The sequence below is a fragment of the Polistes canadensis genome, unplaced genomic scaffold (genome assembly GCF_001313835.1).
Source record: "Polistes canadensis isolate GaletaPanama2010 unplaced genomic scaffold, ASM131383v1 scaffold_323, whole genome shotgun sequence".
Classification (NCBI taxonomy): domain Eukaryota; kingdom Metazoa; phylum Arthropoda; class Insecta; order Hymenoptera; family Vespidae; genus Polistes; species Polistes canadensis.
In genome coordinates, this window is record NW_014569870.1 from 10,815 (window position 1) to 22,775 (window position 11,961).

An 11,961-nucleotide genomic window follows, 5' to 3' on the forward strand; every position below is an offset into this window, starting at 1 on the left:
ACGACGAGATTAGTCAGCTGTTTTCTTCTTGGCTCACGAAAACGACGATCGGAGACGGTCCAAACGTAATTTCTAAATAGAGAAAGAGAGAGATTTTTGTTTGTTTGTTTGCTTGTTTGTTAGTTGTTGTTGTTGTTGTTGTTGTTGTTGTTGTTGTTGTATATATATCTCTTTTTTTCCCTTCTTTTTTTCCACTTTTTCTCTTTTTCTCCTCTTTTTTTTTTTCCTTTTCTTTTTTTTTTTGGTTTTTAAATTTTTATTTTAATTATCGTTTGTTTTTGTTTTTTTTTTTTTTTTAAATAATCTTCATCGACGATGCGCGCCCATTATTATTGTTATTCCAATGTTTACAAAAGCCATTTGACTATCAAGAAGATAATAAGATGCGGCGCGATACTGGCCAATGATGCACCACCGGTCACTCTAACGTCGCTATCCTTTAAAAAGACACCATCGATCACGTGAATTATGCCATTGGTACACTCAACATCGTGACGGAATACTCGTATCCATTTGCCGTCCCATTCGATTTGGTAACCTGCAAGATAGAAGTCGAATTTGTTAAATATATTTCAATTGTAATATTATTATTATTATTATGCGATTGATTTATTTTGTTCTCTTCTAAGATGATAAATCAAGTTATTAGAGTATGTATATGTAAAAGAAAAAAAATGGAAGATAATTCTCAAGCGCTGAGACCGTTTAATGTTCAGCTAAACGTTATGGTCTTTTTCTTTTTTTCTATTTTATTTTATTTTATTTTATTTTATTTTATTTATCGAGGAACGAGCTAGAGAAATTTTTTTATTTTTCGGTCCTATTTCGAGCGTTAAAATTTAAACATAAGATAATATTGCTGTGTTATTATATATATAATATATATATGCGTGTGTATTCAAAGCACTCGATAAATTGGTATTGGTCATTGATGGCGAACACCTGTGATCTCTCTGTGAATGGATCATCGAATGATTATAGCCAACTTGTAAATAAATTATTTTGTTTATTTTTTTCTTTTTTTTTTTATTAAATATTAACTCGTCACAACAAAAGTGGTTCTTCGCCATCATTGATTCGAGGGATTCGTTTAGCGGCCTACTTTGTGGGATGCATTAGGTGAAAGGAACGAAACACATATAAAAGATAAATATTATAATATTAATTTGACATAATTATTTTTTTTGATAGAGAGACCTATCCTACCGTCTACGATTGTCTAACATATTTCCAATTGTTTCAACTTTCCTAAGGGTTCATTACTTTTCACCAACGTGATTGTTTTTCATTCAAATGCAAGTGTTTGGTTTTTTTTGCTTTTTTTGCTTCCCCCCCCCTCCCCTCCCCGGGGATGATCACTTGCAGTGCGTACGAGTAAAAGAGGATAGTAAATGAAGAAAAGTGGAATGGACAAAAATATTGTAATAATTTAATGAAAAATTTCATATAATGTACTTAAAACAATTTGCCTCTATGATTTATATGCTTGTCTGTGTCAAATTTATATTTGAATACATAATCATTAAAATATATTTTAATATAATTTATAAATTTATATTGAATACATAATTTATATTTGATAACATAATCAAGATTATAACTATTCGAAATGTTTTGCAAAGATTTAATATTGTTTGTCTTTTCCTCTTTTTTCGTCATTTTTTCTCGAGTGACCGATGATAGAATTCAGATTGTGCGACTCTGTGCGAAGAAAAGGAAAAAAGTAAAAAAACAAAGAAGAAGAAGAAGAAAAAGAAAAATGTAATTGCTAAGTTTCAAGATCTAATTAATAGCTTTGCTTATTAATAAAGAGTATTAAAACGATACTAAGGCATACACGAGTGTGTTAATAACGATTAAAAAAAAAAAAAACAAAGAAAAGAAAAGAATTTGTGGTTTCTTCTCGGTTGCTGCAGCTGTTGTTGGCTGTAGAAAAGTTTGACAGACATAATTATCGTTCGTTATAGGTAAAAAGAAAGAGAGAAAGAGAGAGAGAGAAAGAAAGAGAAAGAGAGAGAGAGAGGTATACCTATAAATCGTGCAACGTTTACGTTCAAATAAGCAAGAAAGAAATAAGTAATTATATACTTTTAAGCAAAAAAGCACGGGCCACTGATAAATTATGTATACAAAGCGTTTCGAGTAAAAGCACCGATTTATATTCTGCAATTTGCGATAGTATATATATATATATATATATATATATATGTATATATAGATATATATATATGCGAGTTATACTCGCACGTAACACACACGTGTAAGTACTTCATTAGCTACACGATTTCGAAGTAAAAAAATTTTATATATAGATATATAATGTATATATAATAATAACAATAATAATAATAATAATAATAATAATAATAGTTTACACATATAAAAATGTCAATATGCGAACGAGGACACGTGGTGAGATGATTGCGTCAAAATTGCTTTTTCGCGTCACCAATCTTTTTTGATAAACACGACAGCTATTTTTTACAAAAGGAAAATATTTATAAAAAAAAAAAAAACAATCGCTCGTACATATATATTTAAATATCGATAAAACGGAAAAGGATTCTACGCGCGAAAGTTTTCCTTGTACGATGTGTTTTATCGAAATCTTTTTAGAAAAAAAAAAAACAGAACAAGATAAATATAAAAGCAAAATTTTTCACAATTCTCTTCGAATATCTTCGTCTCTCTATAAATTTTTGATCATGCATAATCATTAATAATTCATTTTAAGAGAAGAGATATAATATATATATAATTATATCATTCATCAAGTTTCACATATTTGTTTGTTTCGTGATACAAATAAAAGCAATTTTGATGTTCGTCTCGTATAAGTCGGAGAACAATTTTGATCGAGAAACGAAGAAATCGCTTTGTCACATATAGATGAATCTATATATAAAAAAAAAAAATATGTATTTAMAAAAAAAAAAAAAGAAAAAAATATATATATAAAATATGTATTAAATTATATGTAATATATATATATATATATCGGGTGCAAGTTGCACGAAATAGAAGCACGTGTCGTCGCTCATCGGCGACGTTTCTCAAAACACTTAACTGACTCACCGGAAGTCACTGGACGGATAGCGTTTTCGTCATCATCTAAACGTAATGAAATAGTAGCAATTTGAGAATTGACAAATTCATAAGAGTGCCTCCTGTTGGAGTGTTGTAAGTAAGTATGTTATTATATATGTTATTATGTATTTTAATTATCAATATTCTTGTCCAAAAAATATATTAATATATAAGTCTCAAAGGATAATTATAGACGGTTAATAAATCTGATGAACAATTTATTTTGAACTAGTTGTACGTTTCGTCCCTTACTGGGGACTTCATCAGCAACTAAAAATTTTATTATGACTTGTTAATAAATATAAACATTACAATAAATTTTAATTTTTTACCTTGATCATTTAGTTCACGCGTCAATACATATTATCTTTTTTACAGAGTCATACATTTCAATAAAACTTAACATATTATAATACAATTTGATCCTAAAACAACCTTATCTTATCACACGTAATCATATACTGATTTTATCTAGACTAGTGTTTAATAATCTAGGTATCTTATCTTCCGTATTATGATGTCTATAATGAAATTTTAATATTTAATTATCATAACAGGACACACAGATAGAGGACATCATAATACGGAAGATACCTAGATTATTAAACACTAGTCTAGATAAAATCAGTATATGATTACGTGTGATAAGATAAGGTTGTTTTAGGATCAAATTGTATTGTAATATGTTAAGTTTTATTGAAATGTATGACTCTGTAAAAAAGATAATATGTATTGACGCGTGAACTAAATGATCAAGGTAAAAAATTAAAATTTATTGTAATGTTTATATTTATTAACAAGTCATAATAAAATTTTTAGTTGCTGATGAAGTCCCCAGTAAGGGACGAAACGTACAACTAGTTCAAAATAAATTGTTCATCAGATTTATTAACTGTCTATAATTCCCTTTGAGACTTATATGTTATTATGTATGTTTGTGTGTTGTACGCGTGTTTTATATATGCGTGTGTATGTGTATATATTTGTGTGTGTGTGTGTGTGTGTGTGTGTAGCTTTGCATACATTAACGAACTTTCTTCGTTTCGCGTTGAATAAATAATTTTTCTTAAAGGATAATGCACAAAACACGTCGAATACACTCGAAACACGTCGAATACGATTATTGGATTATTGGAATAATAAAGAATGAAAAAAAGAGGAGCTTATTAAAAAATATGCTAAATATATAACTTACTTTCACCGGATTCCTTAATGCGAAGTTTCAAAGTATCCCTCGCGGAAGTTAGGGTGATAGTGTCATTGTAATTCATTTCCTTCAATTTAGCCATCGTGTATACTTGATCGGCAACAACGAGATGTCGTTCCAAGATTTGTTTGGTCTGGAATTAAATAAAAAAAAAAAATAAAAAGAAAAAAATTAATTAAAAGAATATATGTGTGTCGCGTCAAAGTTAAAAAAAAAAAAAATGTAACTTTGAAAATTATTAAAACAAATATTCTCATAGACGTTTAGTAAAATGTACTCACGTGATAACTGAAGTCTGGCATAAAAAGTTTTTTAATAGCAGACGGATAGCTTATGTTAGCACTGGACCAGGCATAATCTCTTGGTGCGAAATAAGTGAAACGTTTCGTCGTGTCGTTAAGTTGATCGTTAAAACCACGTCGTTGGCCGAGGAAATAAGTGGAACTGCAAATTATGATGACACGTTTATCGATTCGAGTAATCAATGATATTTTTGTTTGGTTTGTTTTTTTTTATAGCAATGGACGACGAGTCACAAGAACGCTTTTTTTCTTTTTTTTGATCATTTCTTTGTGTTATTAACCCTTTGATTGCTGAATGCTGTTAATTAAAGTGTTGAGTAAGGACAGAATACTTTTTAATACTAGTGTATTTGTTTCATTGATTGATTTTACTTTAAGCACCCCTCCCCTCCCTCCTCCAGATCTAATAATAAATTATATTTAATAATTAAAGTTTTTGAAGTTATATTACTTCTTTTGGCGCGTTTTGGAAAGTGAATTTAGATGCGATCGAAAAATCGACACCACGAAGTTGTCGATATTTACGATGCGCGGGAAAACCGATTTCAAATTTACGTCATGAAGTAATTTCGTAAATAAATAAATTAGATTGTACATATTAATTAAAACAATGATCAATGGTATTTAATATCTTCATTTTATTTTATCATATTATCGTATTTTCGGCAAATGTAGAGTATTATATTGGTACGCGAGATAATTGAAGTTATTTTTGAGGTTATTGAGGTTATGTTCGTTTTGGTACGCTAAAAAGAAATATAACTTCTTACGTGTTTGTACGTGTTGTTACTGGTGACACACCAGTTTTTTTTTTGAGATTTCTAACATCAATTTCATGTGACAAGATTCAAAACAATAATTAATATACTAAACAACGTGAAATTATTTGCATTTATATTGACAAACGCGTATATACGTCAATAGTCCACGTGGGGAACTTTTATCAAACGCATATATGCGATCGTAGCAATCAAAGGGTTAATGAAAATCGAAAATTACAATGTATAAATATAATAATACACGTATAATGTATGTATTGTTACAAATCATAAATAAATTGTTTTATATATTTCATTAGCGAATTAATAATCTTACTTCAACATAGGATCCGTTTGTAGTTTTTCTAAAACAGTTGTATAAGGTACACCGAGAACCCTATCAATGATATGAATAATTCCATTGGTCGCAGCGATATTTGCTGTTACGACAGTAGCATTTACACCACCTCCTTCAACGGTAATTGTTTGATTTCCTGCTGGACCTTGTACGACGTTGAAATAAAGCTTTTTCCTATCGGCAGCAGTAGGTATCTAAAAGAAATAGAGACAAAAAAATGTATAACAATTTTATTTTCCTTTGTCTCGAAGAAAAATCTCGAAAGGATTTTCCCACATTTCAAGATAAAATTTCAAGACAATGAAACACAGTGGAATAATTTATCAAAGACGACAAAATATTAATCAAGAGTTTTTATATTAGAAAGAAAGAAAGAAAAAAAAAATGTAATTAAGTGTGATTCTTTTGTAAATGATATTTTTCAACGCGTGCAGATAAAATTGAAAATAAGAAATTCGTGAAATTCTTTGAGGGCATACGCGTATATTAATTAATCTGATATAAGAAAAAGAGATTAATTTTTTAAGAAATATTGATTCCCATGCAATTTTTTCGCGTTTCAATCTTTTGTTTTTTTTTTTTATATATATTATATATATATATTTTTAAATGTATAAATTTTGTCAATTACGCGAACACGTTAGGAAACCGTTTTAGTGAAATATATTCGAAAATGATTGAAATTTTATAACAAATCGTATTATTTGAATTTTCATCCAATTAAATTGAATTTTATAATGAATTAAAATGTAACGTATATATCAGATTATCGTATTCGCTCATAGAATTTCAATATGTCGTGCAATAGCGTTTGGATATATCGTATATAATAGGTATATATGTGTATTTCGTTGATTATTTAAACATTTGTTGAACAATGACGCGTTTTTATGGTTTTGAATGAAATCATGAAAATCAATTGAAAAAATATCGATATCATTCCAATGTTCATGCTAATAGGTATATTAGAACAATTTTAATAAGATATATCATGCACAAAATGTCCCATAAAAATGAACGTGTTAGTAGTAACTACCGATAAAATGCAGATTATCTTTTAATCGTTTGAGTGCTTTCCTGTAGCGCAATCACGTTAATCATATTTTACGTTGAAAATGTTCTCTACTGTATGTGTGTGTATTGAGATATAAAATACAATTGATATGGTGCAACGCTCGAATTCTATTATAAACAATAATATAGAAAAATTTTAATAATTGTTTGTGAGATTTGTTAGATATTTGAATTTTTATGAAATTGTAACTATTAGAATACGTCAAGGTGTGTTTTTATCTAACGAATAAATCTACAAAATGTTGTGCAATTAAATATTACCGTGGTTATTTTCAATTGAATATTAGCAATAAATTGTTAAAAAACACTCAAACGATTAAAATTATTTTTTAACGTCAATATAATTCACGCGCGCGGTTAAAAGTTTCGTTAAATTATTGAAAAAAGAAATGCAATGTTAATATCCATTTGCCATCCTTATCTATAAATATCAAGACAAGATTAATAATAAAGGAATGCAAGAAAATCATTCTCGTCTTTAATAGAAACATTGACAGTTTTATTAACGTGTAATTACCCCAGCGTGTGCCTTTCCCATCGATGGTATTGGAACATTAATGGACAAAAAAAAAAGAAAAAAGATAGATAAGACAATAAAATTAAATCAGTAAACGAGTACTTATTGGAGTTGAGGATACTACTACCATCTGTATAATTTTCTTTTATCTTGTACTTTTTGTTTTTAAGAAGAAAAATGAAATTTGTAATGGAAAAGAAGAAGAAGAAGAAGAAGAAGAAGAATAAAGCAAAACGAAGCAAGGTAAACTACATTATTCGTTATCGATATTGTATTCTTCAAAAAGTTCAAAGTTTATACTTATAGTTCAGATAAGAACAAGAAAAATAAAAAAAAAAAAGAAAAAGAAAAGAGGAACACGCGAAGTCGATCGAAATTTTGGAAATCGTTATTTTTTTATTAACTGTTAGATGTTCATGCACAAATGCATAATTTTTTTCAAAACGATATCGAAAAAATAAGAATTATAATGTAGATAGAATTTTTTTGTAAATGACAAATTTCTGTTTAATTTTGAAAAGGATTGCAAATAATCCAGGTTACCTATTAAATATCTCTCACATGTGTTTTTGCATGTTATTATTACATATTTCTGCATACGCTCTTATGCATACCACATTTTCATATATTATAAATATGTGTTATATTTGCATATTTCAACATATTCGTGGTGCATAAACATCTGTACAGTTTAAATGAATAATTATATTTTTCATATAGATGAAAAAAAAAAAACAAAAAGAAAAGAAAAAAGAATATTGTATAATATTATGTGTAAAAAGCTCACCTGAATGACACTTTTGTTTTGAATCTTTTCCAATGGTAGTCTCTGTTTGACGTAATGCAAGTTGAGGATTTCTTTGACTCGTCTTTTATCCTGTAGAATTTGTCGTACTCCTGGTTCTTCTAAAGCAGCATTGCTCGGTGCAAATAATGTTACATCATGGAGCCTACTTATGGTCATCATAATGTCGTCGCCAAAATCGCGAATCGTCTCATAAAATTTGTATACCGGACCATCCTCCTTCTCCTAAATGTGTGGAAAAAAGAGAAAAAAAGAGAAAATTCTGTTTATATCGATCAGAAACGATACCAGCTCGCCTTTTTCATATTTCTTTTTTTTTTTTTTTTTTTTTTATTTCTGACTCTCTACGAACGGGATTTTGATGATCGAGACGATCCAAATAAATAAATAAATAAATAAAGAAAGAAAGAAAGATGATGATGGAAAAAGATAGAAAGATATTGAGAAATCTGTTTGTTATTTAAATGGGGATACAAATGAGGAAGCATAAAAAGGAGAGTAAAATGGAGAATAAATGAACAATAAGTGTATAAAGATAAAGTAATTAATTAATTAAAAAAAAAATAAATAAAAAAGGGATCAAGCAAAAGTATAATAAATTATTTCGATTTATCTAATATACAAAATTAATAATTAGGATATGAAGAAAAATATCTGGCAAGTAAAGGAATGAAAGATAATCAAATGTCAAAAAATTGATGTTAGATTTGTACTTATTTAAAAGTACAGATAATAATAAAAATTAAAAATATATTCACGTTTTTTAGATATATAAATAGGAATATTATCTTATAAAAAAAAAGCACCGATTTTAAAAACATAAATTAATTAAGAAAGGGGAGAAGGAATTTCCAATTGGAAATGAGACACCGAGATGACGTTATATTCAATTACTTTTTTTTTTTTTTTTTTAACACAATGATGATTAATTTTATTTTCGATTGTAAAATATGTCCGAATACAGGAACGAACGATATATTGTTTTTAAATGAAACGTATCATTTATTTGTGTGAAAAACGTTAAGAAAAACTTTTAATTACTTTTTTGCATGTACAATATATAAAATTGCAGATTCCATTTTATTCTTTGTTTTCAATGACAAATTGAATTTTATTCTTAAGTTTAGAAATTTGTGATTGATTTCGGTTATAAAACTTACGTGTAATATATGAAACATCTATCGTAATTAATTTTCACAATAAAAGATTTTCAGCGTTTTTTTTTTATTACGAATAAAATAAAAATGTGAAGAAATTAAAATCGTACGTTCTATTTAGGACACATTTTATTTATCGAGTTTCATTTTGTCAAACCTTATGGGAGATACCATTTAAACGGATTAACAAGGTCTTCCCCGTTCACATACGTCAATTAATTAACTTTTGTTTTCTTTTTTCTTTTTACGATACACGATATGGAGGAACCGTTTATTAAACAAATTAATTATTATCTTTGAAGAGATGACAGATAACGAGCAAGGATTTTACGAAGCCACAGTTGTTTTATTTCGATGAATAGTAGTTAGTATTAGGTAAATCTATTAGAAAATGACCGAAGTGAATGCACCATGACTCGAATAGAAAAAATCGAAACTTTCTCGCTTGATCGTCCAATCGAATTAAAAAACTTCTAACGCGAGTTAATGAAGCGAATGGTGAGGGTTGACTTGTTATGTTGGGTTGTTATTCCTTTTCTATTATTTTTTTTTTTTCTTTTTCTTTTAACTCTCGGTGGCTCTCGTCCGATGAATATATAGAAAAATAAAGAGAAAGAAAAAATTAATGCGAGAAAGAGAGAACTAAGAATAAATCATTATATTGCATTTTTTTTTTGTTTTTTTTTTCATAAATGTCGTATATGTTAACCAGTTAAGTGCGTTTGACGACTATATCCGTCATGAGAAGAATGGCAGAATTTTGTGTTTTGACGGCTATATCCGTCATGCGTVADATTTTSATACAATTTGWTATTTAAATTGTAATTCTGGCGAAAACTAAATTATATTCGTAAATATTAATATGTTTAGAATGTTTAGGAGTCAGGACGAAATAAAATAAACAAATGAAAATTATAGATAATTTGAGTTATACACTAGATCTTTGATTATCCCGATTATTATTTTGACGTGTCATAAACAAAAAAACAAAGTATATTAGATTCTCCATCTGCGATGATGTCTGCGATGTCTAACCAAAGAAAAAAAAAAAATTTGTTTGTTTGTTAAATATTTGATTTTTTTTTTAAGTTTTTCGTTAATTATGTGTAAAGATAGCTTTACGTTGATCCATTGTTTAAATATTACTTATAAATTCATTCATTTTCTAAAATAAAGTCGTCTTTTTGACCGAATATTTCAACAGTGCCACTTACTCTGTGTTTGACGACTATATCCGTCATCGTTTGATTATCGCGACACACACTAGGCCGCACTTTGCAAAATGATCGACACAGTTAACTGGTTAAAATGATAAAAATAATAAATTCATCAATATTATTTATAACATCTTTTTTTTTTTTTTTTTTTTTTTTTTTAGAACGTCGATAAAAGATATTAACTTTTATTTTTATCTGACAATGATTTCTTTCATAACGTTATTTTTATGCATTCTTTCTCTCTCTTTCTCTCTTTTACTTTCTTTTTCTCTTTTCTCTCTCTCTCTCTCTATTTATTATTCTTTTTCCAATAAAAAAATTGTTTGCCAGAGAAAGTTGGTTTATTGAAAGGATATAAAACGGGGACATAAACTTAATAAAAATCGAACGGCTGACGATTTTATCGATTGTTAAACGAAAATGCTAATGCTAAAAAAGGAATGGGGGAAAAAAAATGATGATCGATGCTCGCGTTCTACTATTACATTTAAATTCGGGAAGGATTTTCAATCAGGTCAGAAAATCAATAATAATAGTAATAATAATAATAGTAATAATAAACGTGATTATTGTTAAATAATTAACAATATCTACTTTTAAATCAGTACGAAAAAGGGATCGAAAATTGATTTAGTATTTCGTGAATTTACTTGATTGGAAAGAAGAAATGGTAAAATAACTGATGATAAAAACGGGTGGGGTGGGGTGGGGTGGGGGATGAACAAATTATGAAGACGATGGCGGGGCGGGGGGGAGAGTTCTAACGAAATATTGAATGGGTATTAAATGAATATTATACGAACGAGAAGACGGTTGGATTTTCGTTCCGCTATATTTCAAGATTTGTATAATTCAATTTTTAATTGTTATTTTTTTTTTATTTATTTTTCTTTATCTTCTCTTTTTTTTTGATTTTTACGATTTTTCATATAACCCGAGTTACTTATTTTTTTTTTTTTTTTCATATAAATATCTTCTTTACGATTTTTCACAACAAACCGAATTACTTTTTGTTCTCAGTGGTTGTTTTTATTTATTTTTTTTATTTTTATTAATTTCCTTTTTTATTTCCACGTTGAAACGGAAATAAGTCGGAACGAGATTCCTAGAGTCTTCATTACTTTTATTTCTTTTTTGTTTTTTTATACAAACTCGTTTTTTGGACTCGATCGCGGTGCCTACGATCGTAAACTTTATTTGTGTATGTTATAAGAGATACGAGTTAAGTACAGTCGGTTTTAATAGCATCCCATTTTTCTTTTTCTATTTATTTCTCTATTCTTTCGTGTTTGTAGAATTATTGTCTCTTTTTTTTCTTTTTTTTTTTTTATTTTGCTAGAAACAACGATTTATAAATCTAACGAAAATTCATAATTATTTGCGTGAATTTAAAAACATTTTTTAGTAACACGTAACAGCCGACGGTTTATAATAATAATAATAATAAATAATGTTCTACTTGAATAAATAAATAAATAA

The 11,961-nt window shown here is 27.9% G+C and overlaps 1 protein-coding gene across 8 annotated transcripts in view; it reads right to left on the reverse strand.

Moving 5' to 3' along the window:
• Positions 1–281: 281 nt before the first annotated feature.
• Positions 282–11,961, reverse strand: part of LOC106791597 (fasciclin-1) — a 60,755-nt gene continuing 49,075 nt past the window's right edge. For 4 of the 8 annotated variants that reach the window (XM_014757331.1, XM_014757328.1, XM_014757327.1 and 1 more), the window contains 7 exons: positions 8,091–8,333; positions 7,304–7,315; positions 5,692–5,906; positions 4,576–4,738; positions 4,283–4,427; positions 3,076–3,111; positions 282–538 (listed from right to left, as the gene is read on the reverse strand). In XM_014757331.1, the coding sequence (XP_014612817.1) occupies positions 348–538; positions 3,076–3,111; positions 4,283–4,427; positions 4,576–4,738; positions 5,692–5,906; positions 7,304–7,315; positions 8,091–8,333 (1,005 nt within the window). In that variant the 3' untranslated portion in view covers positions 282–347. The remainder of the gene's footprint in view (positions 539–3,075; positions 3,112–4,282; positions 4,428–4,575; positions 4,739–5,691; positions 5,907–7,303; positions 7,316–8,090; positions 8,334–11,961) is intronic. The other 4 variants (XM_014757332.1, XM_014757330.1, XM_014757333.1 and 1 more) reach the window with 3 other exon arrangements.